The sequence below is a fragment of the Coturnix japonica genome, chromosome 3, assembly GCF_054131305.1.
Source record: "Coturnix japonica strain WE chromosome 3, WE-NBRP24, whole genome shotgun sequence".
NCBI lineage: Eukaryota > Metazoa > Chordata > Aves > Galliformes > Phasianidae > Coturnix > Coturnix japonica.
The window spans coordinates 98,652,394-98,671,098 of NC_140665.1; the positions used below are offsets into that span (position 1 = coordinate 98,652,394).

General features: G+C 52.2%; 2 protein-coding genes across 10 annotated transcripts; one reads left to right on the plus strand and one right to left on the minus strand.

Annotated features, from left to right (window-relative positions):
- Positions 1-441: 441 nt before the first annotated feature.
- Positions 442-14,413, plus strand: PPM1G (protein phosphatase, Mg2+/Mn2+ dependent 1G). 2 transcript variants are annotated; one of them, XM_015859556.3, is made up of 10 exons: positions 442-731; positions 4,253-4,322; positions 8,919-9,004; positions 9,341-9,473; positions 10,565-11,034; positions 11,446-11,583; positions 12,047-12,281; positions 12,873-13,002; positions 13,121-13,223; positions 13,657-14,413. In XM_015859556.3, the coding sequence occupies exons 1-10, from the start codon at positions 612-614 to the stop codon at positions 13,855-13,857; spliced, it is 1,686 nt and encodes a 561-aa protein (XP_015715042.1). In that variant the 5' UTR covers positions 442-611; the 3' UTR covers positions 13,858-14,413. The 2 variants fall into 2 exon arrangements, with proteins under 2 accessions (XP_015715042.1, XP_085400119.1); XM_085543993.1 differs by lacking the exon at positions 4,253-4,322.
- On the minus strand, positions 5,113-18,689 carry LOC107312278 (E3 ubiquitin-protein ligase RNF19B-like). 8 transcript variants are annotated; one of them, XM_085544004.1, is made up of 8 exons: positions 17,973-18,689; positions 17,449-17,639; positions 17,046-17,196; positions 16,697-16,859; positions 16,473-16,587; positions 16,220-16,351; positions 15,780-15,963; positions 5,113-6,207 (listed from the first exon to the last, which is right to left on the minus strand). In XM_085544004.1, the coding sequence occupies exons 1-8, from the start codon at positions 18,383-18,385 to the stop codon at positions 6,180-6,182; spliced, it is 1,377 nt and encodes a 458-aa protein (XP_085400130.1). In that variant the 5' UTR covers positions 18,386-18,689; the 3' UTR covers positions 5,113-6,179. The 8 variants fall into 8 exon arrangements, 5 of the variants coding, with proteins under 5 accessions (XP_085400130.1, XP_015715044.2, XP_015715043.2 ...); XM_015859558.3 differs by lacking the exon at positions 5,113-6,207 and adding an exon at positions 15,209-15,629; XM_015859557.3 differs by lacking the exon at positions 5,113-6,207 and adding an exon at positions 15,209-15,634.
- Between the last annotated feature and the right edge of the window lie 16 nt (positions 18,690-18,705).

The following is an 18,705-nucleotide window of genomic DNA, read 5'->3' on the forward strand; positions in this document are numbered from 1 at the left end:
GCTGATTGGTCGGCAGCGGGGGCCTGGGGTATATAAGGCGGGGGAGAGAGTGCAGCGGGCAGAGGCCCTGTGGTGGGCCGTTAAGGCGAAGGAGTGGTTTTATTTGTGGAGTGATGTCGTGTGGGATCCCGTTAACGCTATAGTGTTATCTGTTTTCAGTTCTCAATGCACGTACAAACGAAGCACCGCCTCCGAGGGGCTGCTGCAGCCGGGCGGTGTGACGGCCGGCAGTCCCAGGGCTGCGGCCTATGGACCTCCGAGAGGCCTGAGTCCTCCGAGCCGGAGCGCTTCCCCGGCCGCGCCGCTCTAGGCGCCACCCAACTCTATGCTCCTCACTTCCGGTCCCCGTGCCTCGGCCGCGCGGGTTGAGCTCCCCCCTCCCCCAACCTCCCCGTGGCGACTCTCTAGCCCTCACTTCCGGCCGCGCTACTTCCGCTGGGCGGCTCGTTGGTGGGTGGTTCCGCCGCCCTCGCCGCTTTGCCGCCCTCTCGTCTCCCCCATCAGGTGCCGCCCGTTCCGTTCCGCTCCGGCCTCCTCAGCGTCCGCCTCCCCCAGCCGCCCCTCAGCGCAAGGCCGCCGCGCCGAGGGCTGCCACCGCGGCGGCCTCCGCCATGGGCGCGTATCTCTCGCAGCCCAACACGGTGAAGAGCTCCGGGGATGGGGCCGGGCTCGGGCCGCGCCCGCTGCACTTCGGTTTTAGCGCTATGCAGGGTTGGCGCGTCTCCATGGAGGTAAGCGGGGTCCTCCATCCATCCCATCCCCTTGTGCCACCCCCGGCCCTGTGCCGTTCTACGGGGGGACCCCGCCCGGTGGGAGCCCGGAGATAAGGGCTAAGGAGGGTTAGCAACTCTATACCCAGGTCTAAATCGATAGGGCCGGAGGAAACGGCTTTAAACTGATAGAGGTTTGTATTGAGGTCTCTTGGAAGATCGTCACTCAGAGGGTATTAAGGCACTGGCAGCGCTGCCCCATCGCTAGAGGTGTTAAGGGCCACGGGTGGGCACTGGGCTGGTGCTGCTTCTTTACTAGGAGAGTGGTTAGGCCCTGGAACGGGCTGCACAGGGAGGCTGTGGATGCCCCGTCCTTGGAGGTGTTCAAGGCCAGGTTGGACGGGGCCATGGGCAACCTGATCTATGGGGTCTCTATGGGGATCTATGGGGTCTGTATGGGGATCTATGGGGTCTCCATGGGGATCTGTGGGGGCTATGGGGTCTCCATGGGGAACTATGGGGTCTATGGGGATCTATGGGGTCTCCTGGGCAACCTGATCTAGTCAAGGTGTATGTTTGGTGGCCCTGCCAGGCAGGGGTGTTGGAACTACATGATCCTTGAGGTCCCTTCCAACCCGGGTCATTCTGTGTGACTCTGTGTGATGCAGTGGCTGGCAACCCAGCCTAGAGCAGCAGGTTGCATCTACATGGTGTTTAAGGCTCCAACCCAGTGAGTGTAAGAACACCATTCACGTCCTGGTTAATTCTCCCTTACAGGCAGCTTGCAAACAAGGGGAGCTACAGAAGGACCAACACTGGGCCCTGCAGCCTCAGGGTTGCATCTCTGAATGTGGAGAAGCACCTTCTTGTTTGCAGCCCTTTGGATGGCCCATTCACAGCATGAGGGATTGGGTTCTGTCTGTATGATTCCACAAGTCACAGTGGGACACTAGATCGCTTCTGAAATGCTTTAGTGGTTTCATTGGTGGCAAAGCAATGACTGAGTTTGCCCTTCTTTCTGTGTGCACCAGAGCTTTCTGAAGCTGCGGGGCATGGTTTCTAGAGCAGATAGAGGCAAAAAGGAGAATTGGTGCCTGTGTTCCTAAGGTGAACTCAGTGTTTTTGTGCTCACTCGGCTGTGACCGATAGCATCTCCATTGTGTTGACCTTTGCCTGGGTGGAATGGTGGCACAGCTGGAGTACTAGGGTGAAATCCAGCCATTAGCTCGTGGCAAAAGGCTGAATGTGGGCAGTGTTCTGCTGCACTGAGGCTGGAAACATGTGGGCTCGGATGGTTGATAACAGAGAACCTACAACACTGCTAGTGGGCCACCATAGTCCTCCCACAGGTGGGCTCAGTTTGGCTGTTTTGAAGCCTGTTCTCACTGCTGTTGACCTTTCTGGAGATTGGATGAGAGCCAGAGCTCACAGCTGTGTGTTTTTTGTGCCCTAACCAACATCTTTGGCATATCTCCCCACTGGGAAAAGCAACGCTGAGGCCATCGGTGTGAACATAGTTCAGTTACGTTATCACAAGAAATGAGATGGTGGGAGTGCTGTGGTACAAACTGAACCTCCCAAGTGTTTGGTGGGGCTTTTTTGGGGTGGGTTTTTACCCCTTTTTTCACATTTAATTGTACTTTTCCTTAAAGCTTGGAGAAAGTTCTGAGCAGAAAGTGTGTTCTTTTGCTTAATACCAAGGATCTTAGGCATGGTTTTGGTTAGTGAAGCTTAACAGCACGTACATAAGTAGTAGGAGGGGGGTAAACTCTTGGAAAGGGCTGACAATAGCAGGACACGGGGAAATGGTTCTAAGTTAAAAGAGGGAAGATTTAGGTTGGATGTTAGGGGGAAGTTCTTCACTAGGAGAGTGGTTAGGCCCTGGAACAGGCTGCCCAGGGAGAATGTGGATGCCCCGTCCTTGGAGGTGTTCAAGGCCAGGTTGGACGGGGCCCTGGGCAACCTGATCTAGTAAAGGTGTATGTTTGGTGGCCCTGCCAGGCAGGGGGGTTGGAACTACATGATCCTTGAGGTCCCTTCCAGCCCGGGTCATTCTGTGATAGGAGAATACTGACCTTTCAAGTTCTGTTTGCTTCCTCAACAGTGCTGCCCCGGTTCAGGATCAGGACGTGTTGCAGTTGTACAAATGGAGTAGAAAGCTCATTTTTGCTGCCAGCTTTGGGTTTCCTCCCATTTGCGTTACTTGCTCTAATTAAGCTGCTGCTTAGTCACCAGGGACTTATCCCACTTACTTTATTGTGGTTTTGCTATCTCTCAGGCTTCTGTAAATGCAATGAGAAGTGAGGCTGAGAGCAGAACAGCTCCTCAGCTTGCTCAGCTGTGCAGCAATCCAACGTGGCTGAGTGTACGTCTAGAACTGTTTGGGGCTGGCTGGCAGTGGAACCAGCTGACTTGGAGCAAGTGCTTTTCTTTTGGGGCATCTGGAGCACAGTGAGCTTCGAGGTGAAGAGCTTCAACCACAGCAAGGAGGCAAGATCACATGGTTTAAACAATCCCATGCATGTTTGGTTTGTTCACAGGGTGAAAGAGGTCGCACTGGCTGTAAGATCTGGGCAATGTCTTTCAGGTCTGCTGCTGCTGTGACCGTGTGGAGATAGATCCCTGTGTATGCACTCTGTGTATCAGTCATCTTTGTAGTCTGGGAGCATGTACAGGCTGGTAGGATTCTGACACTCCTACGCCAAAGCCCCAGGGACAAACTTTTCCTTCCTTTTTGTCCATGGAGTGCCAGGGTTTTTGGACAGCTGGCAGAACAGAGATGTCTGTCTTACCTTAAGAAGTGATACCTGGTTCTGTACTTCAGTTTGAGCACTCCTTTGCTTTGCTGCTGTAAAGTTGCTTGGCAGATGCTTGGCTCCTTCCCTTGCTGTTAGGAGCATCCCGTGTGATGGAAGCAGGAAGGAACCTGTGTGCCAACAGGAGGTTTTCCAGCCCAGTTCTTTGTTCTTGGTGGGTGCAGTAATCCCGTGCTTAGCAAGGCTGCCTTTCCTTGGTCTGCTGGGATAGACAGCTGCTGTCATCTGTGGTTGCATTCACAGGACGAGTTAAGGCAAAGCCTGTGGTTGTGTGAGAGGCATAAGCTCGGGAGGTTCCGTATATGTGACCTTCTCGGTTCACTCATGTATCAGAGCAGCTTTTCACTTTGCACACAACTTGTTTGGCAAGAGGAAGGGTAGAGGGCGACTGCAGTAACACAGCCCTGACAGGTACCTTGAAAAGAGGGAACTGATTCTGCCTTGAAGCTGGCAATATCTAGAGTCGTATTGAGGAATTAAAGCAGTATACAGCATGGTTTCATTGTAAAGAGGCTGAGCTGCTCTAGCACATGGAACACCACTGTGTTAAATATCTGTGTTCCTTCTCTGAAGATGAGTTCTGAGGTAAGGTAAGCTCTTGGGAATATGTTCTCATTCTTCCTCCAGCTTTGAGACCCTGTGTCAGTGCTCACGGCCTCTCCTCACCTTTCTATACAAGTGCCCAGTGCAACCCATCTCATCCCAGACTTCTGCTCTCTCTTTCAGGATGCACACAACTGCATACCAGAACTGGACAGCGAAACAGCCATGTTCTCAGTCTACGATGGACACGGAGGTAACTGCACCCAGAATCACAGAATGACTCGGGTTGGAAGGGACCTCAAGGATCATGTAGTTCCAACCCCCCTGCCTGGCAGGGCCACCAAACATACACCTTTACTAGATCAGGTTGCCCAGAGCCCCATCCAACCTGGTCTTGAACACCTCCAAGGACGGGGCATCCACAACCTCCCTGGGCAGCCTGTTCCAGGGCCTAACCACTCTCCTAGTGAAGAACTTCCCCCTAACATCCAACCTAAATCTTCCCTTTTTCAACTTAAAACCATTTCCCCGTGTCCTGCTATTGTCAGTCCTTTTGAAGAGTTTACTCCCTCCTGGGAGTAAGTTTCCTTCAGGTACTGAAAGGCTGCAATGAGGTCACCCTGCAGCCTTCTGTTCTCTAGGCTGAACAAGCCCAAGCTGAACAACACCCCTGCTCTCCCCAGAGTTCTTTGCTATGGTGGCTTGGTAAAAGTGGCTCCTGGCATTGCAGATGGAGCCAGCATCTGCCCAGCTTTAGAAATCCTTCCTTCTTAGGAAGCACTTTCTTAGGTAGATCGACTAAGGCTCTGAAAGACGCTTAGGGTTTCTAGAAGGAAGGTCATGGGTTGACACAAAACTGCGAGGAGATTTACATTCCAGCTTCTAAACCTCAGTTCAGAATGCCTATTGATTTTCTTGTTGGCTAAGTTAGGATAATCACTTGAGTGCTAACTGGCTTATGCTAAAAGTGCACCATGAATTATTCCATTTTTAGCCCAGGTGATGAAACACCAGGGCCAAGCATTGCCTATAGCTTTGAAGATACAGATGGACCATCAATTTATTATGACATAAGTGTTGTCTGCTTTGATCTCAGTTCCTTTCCTACCAAATTTCCAACCTCTGCCATGGGGTGGGACACCTCCCAGCAGCCTAGGCTTCTCAGGGCTCTATCCAGGCTGGCTTTGGGCACTACCAGAGATGGAGCACCCACAGCTTCTAAGGGCACTGTGCCACCATCTCATCACCTTCATAGTGAAGAATTTCTTCCTAATATCTAGTCTAAATCTCTAAGTTTAAAGCTGTTACCCCTTGTTCTATTGCTACAGTCCCTGACAGAGTCCTCCCCCAGCTTCCCTGTAGGCCTTTGGGCACAGGAAGGCATAAAGTTCTCCCCTGAGCCTTCTCTTCTGCAGGCTGAGCAACCTCAGCTGTCTCAGCCTGTCATACTCTGAGACCGGGTATATAACATCAGTTGCTCTTCCCTTATCTACTGATGCTTTAAACCTGTTATAGAAGGCAACCAAATTTCTCAGGGACTCTTTGCCCTTATTGAAGCCATCTTGGCTTTCCCCAGTTGCCTCTTTGTTCCCTGTGTACCTTAGCATGGTTCCCAGGATCTGCTCCACAAATTACTATTAGTGTATGTCAATGAGGAATTTCATCTGCCAATATAATGTATTTGCAGGGCTCAGATACCAGATGTGCTGGTCCATACTTCTGCAAACCCAGTTTCCTCTGCATTCTGAAGCTCTTTAATAGATGGTTTTTTTGTATCATGTGTGTGCCTTTCCTGTCTTTGATAGTGGAGCGAATGGAGGAGGTGGTTACCTGCTCCCCTGCTTGGCATCTCACTTTCATGTGTGATTGCCTTTAGAATCAAGTTATCTAAATCTGACAGTCTGTAAATAAGAGTTTAAGGCTTATCTGTAGTGATAGTACTTCTACAAAGGTTGGTCTGAGTCAGTAACTGACAGATAGTTACCCAGAAGAGATGGTATCGGTCTGAAGTGTTGAGATTGAATGTTTTGAAACTCTCTCCCTCTTGAACTTGATTCCAGAGCATGAAGAGAACAGGGCAGGGCACCTGCTTGTGTCCCTAAGATTATCTTTAAGAGCATCTGAGTGATGGATTGGTTCTGAAAGGCAGAGAAGGACAAAGAAGAGGACTTAGCAACTATAAAGCTTAATGGGTTTTCTTACATACATTCAGAAACCATTTGTAAGCATCTAACAAGTAAGAAGATAAAGTAACAATTCAACATTCAAATTGAATGTGTCTAAATAAAGATCAGATCTTACAGTCAGATCTACTTTCAGTCTTACGAAGGTGAGAGGGAATGGGTTTGTGCACGTCCATGTACTGACAATGATTTCATCTAGGAACCTTGATCTCCGGAGGCCTTTGCCTTGCCTGGGCTTCCATGTTCCTGCCTGAGGCTGCTGCCTGCTCCTGTCTTCACACGTCCTGTTCAGGCCCATGATCCTGGAGATGGAGCAATCATACTGCAGCACGATTCTTGTTGGCTCTTGGGTACCTGAACTGCCAAGGATAAATGGGGTTTGCTCCATGTTTTGTCTGAGTGAGACTTAGCTGGATGCTTCTCTGTTAGAACCCAGCAGTAAGATTAATGGAGACTTGAGAGTTGTGCTGAGGGATTCATAGCACAGACATGGATGCAATGTTGGCTTATATATGAATAATTCTGTTCTCCGTGTATTCAGCCCCTGAAGGCTTTTGAGGATGCTTCCAGATGAAGGTACTGCACATGAGATGATGGTGATAAAGAGCACCCAACAGGACAGAGGTTTCTGCATCAGCTTTCTCTTCCGCTCTGCTCTTGCTGCCCTCATCCCTCCATGGGCATGAGCATTCAGAGGGAAAGTGCTTGATAGTGAGGGTGAGATGTTGGTAAAACATGGTGAGTAGGCTGATATTTGACATGTAACCGAAGCCAGGAGTGTGATACCCAACGAACTGAAAGGATCCATTAGCAGCCAGTAGGGTAGTGCTGCTGACTGCACCTCAGCACAAATGTGGAAAGCTTCCCTTGGCACAACTTGACACCAGTGCCCACTCAGTGCTCTGGTCAGGATCTGGCTTCTCGACTGCATTCTCAGGAAGGCTTTTTCAATGAGAAAGATCTGATGAGTTTCTTGCTGTTGACAGGTCCAGAAATGCTGATGCAGAGTATTTGAGTGCACGTGCCTGCATCTAAAAGATGAGTTCCTTGAGCCAGCTCAGTTTCTCTGGCCACGTTGGCAGCGCTGTGCTTTGAGGTACTGATTCAGCTTATAAAAACCATTAGACCTCCCTGGGCTTGCTGTGCAAGCAATTGGATCTGTGATCTGTGTGTGCTGGGCTGCTGGCTGCCTCCTGTGCACCAAAGGGATGCACAGCTTTGGATTGAAGAACTTGATTTGTTAAATCATCTTCCATGGGTGGAAGACCTTAAAGAAGAATCTTATTTTTCTGGACATTTTGATGAAAACACTATAAGTGAGTACCTTTTTCCTACAGTATGGGCACCAGCCCATGCCTTGTCTGCTTACAGAGGCAGTATGGAGGTGCTGAGCCCATCACTGTGAAGCTGTTGTGACTTAACTCAGATCAAACTACCTGTTACTTTGAAGAGAATTCCTTGTCCCTCGCTCTGGTGCAAATATTGCACTGTTCAATCATCTCCATCTGGCAGAGGATCAGATGTCCATGCTGGTATTATTAGATCTGTCAGCTGCTTCCAGCAGCACATACACCCCAGTGTACTGGGCAGGAGTGGAGCTTCACCGGAGCATCCAAACAAGATTAGAAAGTAGATAAGTCAGATGTCAGGGCTGTCGTGCTGATTGAGTTGGAAGAGAAACTGGAGGAAACTATTGATGTCAGGCAATCATGTAAACACGTTCAGGTGTGATTCTCTGCTCAGTTTGTTTCATGGCACTTCTTTAACCTATTTGCTGTGTGGCATCTTGAGAGTTTAATTTTTTGAGCATAGTGCTTCTATACCTTACCTAAATTGCTCTGGTCTTGTGGTTGATGACTACCCGTAGCAGGGGGGTAGCAACCAGCTGATCATTGAGGTCCTTTTCAACCCAGACCATTCTATGAAATCATAGAATCATTCAGGTTGGAAAAGACTTCCAAAATCACCAAGTCCCAACCATCAGCCCATCTCCACCATGACCACCATGGGACCGTGTGAGCTCCAGCCAATCCTTTATTTCCCTGCCAGGTCTGTTGTTGTCAAGTTGCCTTCCAAGTTCTCATTAAAAGCACTGGGGTCATTTCTTGCATCATTTATTTTCCTGTGACCTGCCAGCTTTTTCTCCCCTCTTCCTTCCACCACATTTTTGAGAGTACAGAGTAGAGCTCAGTCTCACAGCGTTGAACTTTTCAGTGCTATTTTAACAGCAGCTGTTTTGCAAGGTTTCTGTTCTTTGTCAATGGCCACTTAATCCCTTTTCAGCAAGCACATTTAAAAAGTCCCTTGTCTGCTGTTTCTTTTTTCCTCCAATCTCATTCCCTCTTTATTTCTTGCTGTGTTCCCTTTGCACAGAATGGGCCTATATGGAACAGTTGTCCTGTAGACAGAATAGGCCCCGTCCCTTCCTGGGAGCTTACGGTGTTGCCTAACTCTGAGGGGTGAGAATGTACTGAGGTTTCCCAGGGATCATCAGCAAATCAAAGTGGACATGAGAAGCACAGCAGGCTGCTCTGTGTGATTTCTTTCTCCACACCTGTATTGATTCTGATTGTGTCCCAAGATCTGCCTCAGGAATTCAGTTGCTTATGCATACGTTCTGCTTCTGGGAGAACCAGCATCTTTAAATGATTTCTGCTATCTTTCAGGAGAAGAAGTTGCCCTGTACTGTGCCAAGTATCTTCCTGAGATCATCAAGGATCAGAAGGCCTATAAGGAAGGCAAATTGCAAAAGGTATGAGTGAAGCACTGCCCTGGAACAAGCATGAATACCATTGCAGCAGAAAGCCCTTGTTTGGTACCTAGGGCTTACATAGTTCCCCATCCCTCCAGGACCTGTCTGCCCCACCTTCCTCTATTGTAGTTCTCTTTGGTGGTGCTGATCTAACATTGGGTATCCCCAGGGTTGGTACTGGGATCTGATTTGGACCAGATGGACCCAGAGATACACCTGCCTTGACCAGTTTGGTCTCCACTTCTGCGTGGTGTGTTCTGGAAGAGGTTTGATCACAGCAGGTATCCTATAGGGAAGATGAAACTGTGCATCCTGATTGTCTGTGTTCATATCTAGGCCTTGGAAGATGCTTTCTTAGCCATAGATGCCAAGCTCACCACTGAGGAGGTGATAAAAGAGCTCTCTCAGATGGCTGGGCGACCCCAGGATGATGAAGATGAGAAGGAGAAAGTTGCTGATGAAGATGATGGTAAGTCAGATGCCATGGACAAGATGAGACTGCAGCTCCAGGCCAGGGACTGAGAGCAGTTGGACCAGGTCTCTGTTAGAAGGTTTGTTTGTTCAAGTCAACCAGTTTAGTTTCAGGTGAAGCTGCCACCTTTCTCCATTGCTTCGAGCTGGTTCTAGGAGAACGCTGATTCATTTGGTAGCTTAATCCTCTGGACAGCAAACCAACCTTGTAGCAGTTTTCCATAGGATATCATCCATGTGCAGACTTTTAGGATGTGGCGGAAATCATTGAGCTGGGAAGTGGGCTATAAGTTGTAAAAGCAAAATGTGTGGTGCTTATCTCTGCCTGGTTGCTGCCAGACAAACTGTAGGCAGGACTGAATGAGATTCCTGTCTCTTTTAGCAATTCTTTGTTGCCAAGAAGTGAGTGTGCTTTTCTATGAGCAAGTAGTTGCCAGATCGTGAAGCCAGCTTAGAAGGTGAATCCCAGGGTGGGATCCTGAATCCAGTTCATGAGAAGCCATCCTATTTTCTGTCTAGCATCCTTCATACCTAAAGCTTTATGACCTGATTTAAATGTCTAGATCCCAAATGCTTGGGATCTCTGTGCATAAGCCTTGTGGAGCAACTGCTGTACCAAAAACTTGTTCGCAGTCGCAGTGTTAATGAGCAAATGTGCACATGAAAGTGGTGTGTCTGCTTTCCCCCACAGCTTCATTTGAGCTCAAATACAAGGCTCCTTACTCCCCATCCTTTACATGTAATTTAAATGCTTCTGTGCTGCTTACAAGCCAGTCAGATAGCATCAGCAGCCCAAGGCGGTACGATAAGTTGCAGACTGCTTGCCTCGGCCGTGGGTAGGAGCCCTTCCCTTGCCATCTGCATATGGTTCATCAGCAGCGCCTGGAAGTGGTGGGACGGTGCAGGCCTGGCTGCATTTGTCCGTGCCTGCTGGTGAGCAGCAAGCATGCTGAGCATTGCTGAAACACGTCTGCAAATAGCAACCTCCAGTCACGGCAACTCGCCGCTGAGCACAGATGCTGCTATGGTGATGTGTCCTGCTTTTTGACACTCTTTGTCCTCACCCCTCTCCCCCTTTTCCGTTTTTAGTGGATAATGAGGAAGCTGCTCTTCTGCACGAAGAAGCCACAATGACCATTGAGGAACTTCTTACACGTTATGGACAAAACTGCACCAAGAACCTCAAACACAAGTCCTTAGCTCCAGCTGGGGACAATGCTGCGGAGGGGACAGGCAAACAGCATGATGGGGAGTCAAATATGAATGGAGAGGCTGACCCAGGGGACCTTATCGACCACAAGGAGAGGAAGAATGGGAAGCCAGATGAAGAATTCACGGGTATTTCCTCCACCTCAGACAAAGCCAGCACTGGAGGCAACAGCCCTGCTCTGCAGAAGCCTGAACTAGGCAAAGGTGACGAGGCCGTCACCTCTTCTACTGGGGAGGCCGGGCCCTCCTGCTCCTCCACGGGAAAGCCCCAACGCACAACCAAATCCAAATTTTTTGAGGACAGTGAGGATGAGTCAGATGAGGTTGAGGAAGAGGAGGAAGACAGTGAGGTAGGAAACGGCACTGGGACAGAGTGGCCTTCTGGCTGGGCAGAATGCATTGCTTGCTGTGGTACTTGAGCGACGAGGCTCACCCTAGGTGTAGGTTTTTCAGGCTGATACTTTGAGGCCATCTCATTGGGGATTGTTTAGATAATTCTGAGGGCAGCGTACCCTCACCTGCACAGCAGCCATAGTGGATGATCATCAGTCTTGCTGCATGCACCATCCCTCCATTCACCGTTGTAGTTGAAACTAGCTGCTCTTGTTTGTAGACATCAGGTTTGGGGAACAGCGACCAGGTCATTTCACTCTTCTGGGGGCAAAGTGATCCTCTGTCCCTGGGGTGGAGGGACCAGCTGACTGGGGAGGGCACTGAGGGTGTCCTGCGTGACTCCTGGTGGTATCTCTTGTCTCTCATAGGAATGCAGTGAAGATGAGGATGGTTACAGCAGTGAAGAGGCAGAGAATGAAGATGATGAAGATGACACTGAAGAAGCAGAGGAGGATGAGGATGAAGAGGAGGAAATGTTGTTACCAGGCATGGAGGGGAAAGAGGAGGTGCACACCTTGTTCCTGTGTTCTGCAGCATAGTGTGGAGCCAAGGGCACATGGCAAGGGGTTGGGGAGGGATGAGGCTCAGCAGGGGGCTTTCCATGCAGCTAAGAATATTCCTTCTGTTCTCCCAAGGTTCAACACAGCTACTGACAGCTTGACTCAAGGCAAAAGATGGAGGGGTAGAGCATGTATCTGGGCAGCAGGTTGAGACTTTGCTGCAGGGTTTAGAAGGGTGTTTAGAAATGCTGTGGGAGCTGGCATGGGAGGGGCACATGTGACAGTAGCAGGATAGTTGGTCTCAAGCAGAGCATTGCCCTTTGCTAGGCCAAGGCTGTGGTTCTGCATGCTCATGAGAAGAAGGGTTGAGATGAGTTTGGGGCAGTGCTGAGCCTGCAGCTGTTAGTGTTGCTTATGATCGGATCTAGAGCAACGGGAAGAATTCTGAGCAAAAATGTTTTTCTTGCAGCCTGGCTCTGACAGTGGGACGACTGCTGTCGTGGCCCTCATCCGAGGCAAGCAGCTGATCGTGGCTAACGCTGGAGACTCACGCTGCGTGGTGTCAGAAGGTGGCAAAGCTGTCGACATGTCGTATGACCACAAGCCAGAGGATGAGGTAGAACTGGCCAGGATAAAGAATGCTGGTGGCAAGGTCACCATGGATGGGAGAGTGAATGGTGGCCTCAACCTCTCCAGGGCAATCGGTGAGCAGAACCAGGGGTGAACAGCGGTGTGCCTGGCCTCAGGGCATCCGTGCTTCCAGCACTTGCCAACCACTAAGTTTAAGGAACAGTTTTCAATTTGGTGATGTTTAGAAGCTAGGGGTCTGTTTATCTAAGGAGACTCCTGCCTACTGTTCTGTGCTTGTGGTAGAAGTGTATTCCTGCAGTGTAATGTAAGATAAGCTCCTTAGAGCTGAGGATTGATTTTTTTCACGTGAGCTTTAGCTTACTGAGGATTGAGAAGACCCAAACCCAGCAATGCAATGTGGGCTGTCAGGTAGGGCATTGTACTGTCATATCTGGCCCTGAGTTGGTAAATGAGCATCTAATATCATCAGAGCAGAGCCAGGCTAGCACTCCTCTTTCCTATTATATGGTATCAGTATGGTGGGCTCACCTCGTGCCCTGAATGTGTGGCAGATTTCTCTGATGTCCCCACAGTCAAATCTGCTTTGTCAATGGGAGCACCGGTGTCAATTCTGTTAAGGCTGGGTAGTGTTCCTTGTTGCTCAGGGGTAGGCAGTGTTGCCAGTGCCCAGCAGCTGCATCAATCCACCCTCCTCTCCTCTCCAGGTGATCACTTCTACAAGCGGAACAAGAATCTGCCTCCAGAAGAACAGATGATCTCTGCCTTGCCTGACATCAAAGTACTGACAATAAACGACGACCATGACTTCATGGTCATTGCCTGTGATGGAATCTGGTAGGTAGTGAGAGAGCTGTGCCTCTTGGGTCATCGCTGCCCTGATTTTTCTCTCTTGGGACAGTGTGGTGTGACAGCTCCCATAGCTAATAACCCTTCTGACCTTCCCATTCTTCAGGAATGTGATGAGCAGCCAGGAGGTGGTGGATTTCATCCAGTCCAAGATCACCCAAAAGGATGAGAATGGAGTCCTGAGGCCGCTCTCCTCCATCGTAGAAGAGGTAAGGTCCAGAGCTCACCCCATCAGTGCCTTCACCATCCCATTGGCACGCGGTGATTCTGCACCCCAGCTCCATCAGGCCAGTTTGTTGAGAGCTTGAGTTATCTGGCAGCATGTGTGGGCTGCAACACTGGCTGTGTTATGGGAGCAGAGTCACATCTGAATTAGGGTCCACTTCCTTTGGCACCTTAATTAATGTCTTTGACCCGTAAGTTGCTGTCAAGCCAAAGGAGTTTTCCGTCCACTTTCAGGAAGCCAGGGATACCGAGGGCTGGTTCTGTCCCTTGTCTGGCTGTAAACACCATCTGAGCCCAGCCCATGCTCTTCTGGGCTGGCAGCCCCTATTTACCCTGCTATCAGAAGGGGCCCAATGTCTCAGACTATTCTAAGTGTCGCGCCTCTGCTACGTGCTAACCCATCCCGTCCCTCCTCAGCTGCTGGATCAGTGTTTGGCTCCAGACACTTCAGGGGACGGCACTGGCTGCGATAACATGACCTGCATCATTATCAGTTTTAAACCCCGCAATACACACCCACCTGCTGAAAGTGGGAAGAGGAAACTGGACGACGTGGCAGCACCGGCAGCACCAGCAGAGGAAAATGGCAGCGATAAGAAGAAGGCCAAGTTGGAATAACAAGCCTCGCACAGGGACTGTGCTGTGCACTCACCAGACTCTCGTTTCTTAAACATGCTGAACTCAAGACTCCACAAAGTCTTGTCCTTTTTTTAGCCTTAGCAGAGGCCTTGTTTGTCCGTGTCCGGGGTGGGGGGTGGGGGGTGGGTCTGGTTAGCGAGGGCATGTGGCGCTGTTCATCTGTAACCATTCCAAAGAGTGAAGCCAAGGGCAGAGCTGCACGCGGGAGCAGCCACCGGCCACGACGTGGGAGCCCACCATCAAGTGGCAGCTTCTTCTTAGCACAGAGCCCTGTGGTTAGAAGGATGGTCCCCCCTCCCTACCTCCCCATTGTCTCCATGTGGTTGTTGCCATTTCTGTGCCTGTGACTTTTCTGTTCCAGAGGGAAAGAACTTTTTTCACTTGTTGAGGTTTTTTAAAATCTGCACCCAATTATTTAAGGCCCTTTTCTGTTTTTATTTGTGAACCAATCCGGCTGTGGTGCTGCCGCCACACCTCATGCTGTTGTACACTTTCAATCAATACCTTTTTCAAACTAAAAAAAGCCTGGAAAACATGGTTGTACTTCTGGTCGTTGGTCCTTTCCTTGGTAGTTGGGGTGGGGGGAAGAAAAGGCAGGTGGGAAGGCAGGGAACTTCTCTTTCCCTGCGTCTCAAAGCACCGCGAGGGTCGCTGGGTTGTGGGCAGCTTTGTATGGCTTGTGTCAATGCTGCTGCTCCTATAGGAGTGAACTCTGCTGTCCCTTGCTGCTGTGTCCCTTCACCTCACACCCATCCTTCACCAGCACGGAGTACTCCCATCATTATGACAAGGTAAGCCCCTGCCCGAGTGGCCCTGACCCAAAGTGCTTCCATTAAGTGCCCAGTAATGACATGCCCAGAGCTGGAACTGCTTTAGTCCCTGTACCATCAAAGCAGGCTCCTGCAGCCCTGCTCAGGGTCGGTTGTTGTCTGTCTGGTTCCTGCAGTGAGGTATCGGTCTCAGGAGGGTCCATTTTCAGTTTTGGTGCTGATTGTTAAAGGTTGACATTGATCTCACGTTGGGAACTTGCGTTGAGATGGAACTGGTTTTAGAGCACTTACTGGGTGCTGTTGAGGTTTTATCTCAAGGACTTGGAATTAAAATGCTTTGTGGTAGTGTCACGTGCCATATCCAAGGCCTTGGGCTCTAATAATGAGTCTGCTATCGGGATAAGATCAGAGTTTTGCTAAGGCTGATGAGGAGTCAAAAGCACAGGACACAAAGTAATGGGTACAACACCACCTGTGCCCATTGTCCCTTGGCTGTGGAGGGGCCTGACCACCCTAAGCTCTGCCCAGCCTCATAGAGCCCCACAGATCAGAGCCTGCCGTGACACTTGGAGTCTTTTATTTCTCAGCAGCGCCAATGCTCAAGCCTGCCTTTGGGTAAGAGGTGCGATGGGATGGATACAACAGGGAGCAGGCAGTGCTGAGTGTGGGGTGAGGGTCTGCTGAGTCCGGGGACAGCCAGATCCAATCCCCAGGGCTGCTGATGGCACACAGAGGGCGTCCAGGGCCGCAAAGTGGGAGAGCGTGGGCTCTTCATATTGATGTGTGCTCTGCAGCTCAGGGCTCCCCCAGCTCACTGCCGTCCTCTTCACTCCGCTGGGCCGCCTGTGACGCTGCAGCTGTCGCTGGTGCCCCCCAGGGAGTCCCCTGAGAGAGACTGCCCTGACTGCGGGCTGCACAGGCTCTGCTCCCGGGTGGGATGCGGCACTGATTCAATTGCCACTTCCACCTCGATGTTGATGCCTTCTCTGCAGACAAACACGTTAGGGCAGCAGCCCAACAGGTGAACGCTGCTGAGTCCCCATCCAGCAATACAGTAAGCACGGGGATGGCTGTTAGGAAAGGGGCCTCGCTGTGCCAACCTCCCCCATCCCCAGGTCTCCTTCAGCTCACCTGTAGGACATATCACTCAGTGTGCTCCCTGCGAGGGCCACGGTGCTGGCTGAGTGGCCGTCCTGCTCCTTCCACATCACCCTGGGGTGTGGGCTGTGGCTGCTGCTGGGGAAAGAGTTGGCTGTGTCTTGGACTCCGTCCTCAACGGCCTTGGGGCTGGGCAGCACTGACCACAGCTCATTCACTAGCAGAGAGAGAGAGAGATGGTGCTGAACGCCCTGTGCAAGAGGAGCAGTTCAACATCAGGTGCAGAACAGCCCCCAAAGCTCATTGCAGGGAGGCACGTGAATGGGGCAAAGGCTGTGGGTGTTTTGGACAGCACCCACAGCCCCCCAGGATGCCAACCTGCAACCTCCCTGCTGCCACAGCTGCGGGATCACAGCCCATGCAGCACCATGCAGGGGTCCCCACTAGGGGAGAGCTGGCAGCGCAGGACTCACACTTGGTCAGGTTCTCCAGTTCCACCACACCAAGGTCCCCAGGTTGGCTGCGGCCACAGCTACTGCGGTTCCGACACAGAGACAGCACTACCACTCCATAGACATAGGTGAGCATCAGGGGCACGCCAATGCCTGTGGGCAGAAACAGCTACTGCCAGCCTGCATTGGCAGCCCTCACCACTGCCAAAAGTTCACTGCCACAGGTCTCTGACATCCCCTTAAAGCTGCTCCACCAGCCCTCGGGTGCACTTACCCACTGTGACAGCTGTTATGATGGGGGACACAAAGAGAGAGAGGAGGACGCCGCTGGTGACAGAGAAGCACTGCTGACACGGTGACAAGCTGCTCCTCCGGCTCTGGCCCAACACCTGGAGAAGACGCAACACAGGTGAACTGGCTCTGCAGATACGTGCCCCCGAGGCCAGGGGCTGTCAGATTCAGTGCAGAGCAAGACTACAGAGACCCCAGGACCAGTACCTTCCTACCCGTGTAGATGGGAAGCCCGATGATAATGACAGGCACAGCAATGCCTGCGACGAGGGAGATCACCATAGGTGCTCCCAGCACCATGCCCAGCTGCCACAGGATTTTCCGGGTTCTTGACCAGGGCCTCTTACCCCAGAAGGTGCATCCAGATGGGCTGCAAGGACAGCACGAGGCTGGGCCAACAGCACATACACAGGGACAGGCACCAGTTGCACTCCAGAGCAGCAGAAAGCCCTGTTAACTAGCAGAACATGGCCATGGCTCCCTGCAGGACCCCACTGCCCCCATAACTCCCAATGGCACCCCCAAGCCCCAGCACAAGCCACAGCCCCACACTGACCTCAGGAAGTGCACGTCAGAGATCTCCTGCAGGCAGAGCCAGCAGAACAGGCAGCCACACACTGTGCAGTTCATGCGGTTGCAGCTCCCGTCGTTGATCTTCATAATGAAGGCACTGCAGCGGGGACAGACCTTGATGTCCTCAGCCTCAGCTGGAAGGGGGAAGGCAGATGGATTGAGGACAGGGTAGGACACTGCAGCTCACCCCCAGCCCCTGCCATAGGGCTGCAGCCCAGCCCAAGGGTGTCTGGGTGAGCTGGGCACTGCCAGCACAAGGTCCTGCTCCAGAACCACAACCCAGGGGCTGCACACCTCCACACAGAGGCAGCTAGTTACCAGTGTCTCAGGGCAGGAAGACTCAATGTGTTAAATCCCTGCATTCCCATTCTGGATCAGGGTCTCACCGTTGGCAGAGTCCTCTGTGTAAACCAGCTGTGTGGAGGGGCTGGTGAGGCTGGAGGCCAGCGGCACTGCTGTGCAGGGCCCATCGGGGTGCCAGAGCTGCCGGCAGTGGTAGCAGAACTCGGTGCCACAGCCCTCACGCCCACAGGTGAGGCGAGGACACTCAGCAAAGCCATAGGCAATGACAGCATAACTGTGGGGAGAAAGCAGGTTGTTTGCTGGGGCCAGCTGTGTCTGTGGCCTCCCCCTGAGCCCTAGCATGGCATCCGGGCTGTGCATCAAGAGCTCCCAGCTCTGTGCTGGGGTGACCATAGTAAAACCTCCCCCACCCAGCACTCATAAAATCCCCCAGCCAGGCCCAGCACAGCCAAACAGCCCTAACTGACACACATAGCTGGCCAAGTTCTGCAGCCACAATCATCTCTCTGAACAGACCCAGCCAAGTCACAAGCCTTTAAAAGGTTCATATATGCAGGCACACCAGGAAGCCAGGAAGAAGAGATCCACCCCAGGAGCCAACAGTCACCTGCAGTCCGGTGCAGGACACCAGCGGGTGCCCGGCTCAGCTGCCAGCAGCCTCCGTAAGAGGAACTCCTCGTACTTATCCCGTAGTGCAGGCTCAGGCAGGAGGCTGTGGATGTCAGCAGGCTGCAGCGCGGCGGGGCAGTGCGGGCAGGCCACCCTGACACGGCTCTCAGTGATGGCGATACGCAGGTATTGCTGCAGGCAGCTCCGGCACGAGAGGTGGGAGCAGGAGATGAGGCTGGGAAAGGCTTCGGGCGGCTGGGGCAGCAGGCACAGGGGACACTCCAGCAGCTCCACGTCCTCTCCCATGGGCAGGGCAACGTGGGGATCCTCTGGCTCTTGCACTGGTGGCAGCTCCTGTACGGGCTCAGCCTTGTGCCCATAGGAGCCCTGTGTGTGTGGGGGCTGCTCCATGTTGGCAGCGATGTGCCCGTGTCGGGCTATGGGGGGCAGCGGGGTGCTGGCACCGCGGCCATAACGGGGCGGACACGTCCTACCTGCGCGTTGGGGCCGGTGCCTCCATAACCAGCGGCCGGCAGATCTCCGGCTGCGGCCCACACCGCGCCGTGCTGGGCAGGGCTCCCATAGTCCCCGATTCTACCCCTGGCTCATATCGGGCGCAGGTCCCGCTCCCCGCCGCCCCCCCCGCCTCATACCGGCACCGAGCCGGCGGGACGGGCGGGCAACGGACCGGGAGCGCACTTCCGGGTTCGCCATCTATTTCCGGGGCGTGG

Excerpts from the sequence above, each read along its gene's own strand:
- PPM1G (XM_015859556.3), top strand. The coding sequence starts at position 612 with ATGGGCGCGTATCTCTCGCAGCCCAACACGGTGAAGAGCTCCGGGGAT. Across the intron at positions 9,005-9,340 it reads AGGAAGGCAAATTGCAAAAG|GCCTTGGAAGATGCTTTCTT; the intron begins GTATGAGTGAAG and ends GTTCATATCTAG. Across the intron at positions 13,003-13,120 it reads ATTGCCTGTGATGGAATCTG|GAATGTGATGAGCAGCCAGG; the intron begins GTAGGTAGTGAG and ends CCCATTCTTCAG.
- LOC107312278 (XM_085544002.1), bottom strand. The coding sequence starts at position 18,385 with ATGGAGCAGCCCCCACACACACAGGGCTCCTATGGGCACAAGGCTGAG. Across the intron at positions 16,352-16,472 it reads CATAACAGCTGTCACAGTGG|GCATTGGCGTGCCCCTGATG; the intron begins GTAAGTGCACCC and ends TTCTGCCCACAG. Across the intron at positions 15,964-16,219 it reads ACTGGAGAACCTGACCAAGT|TGAATGAGCTGTGGTCAGTG; the intron begins GTGAGTCCTGCG and ends TCTCTCTGCTAG.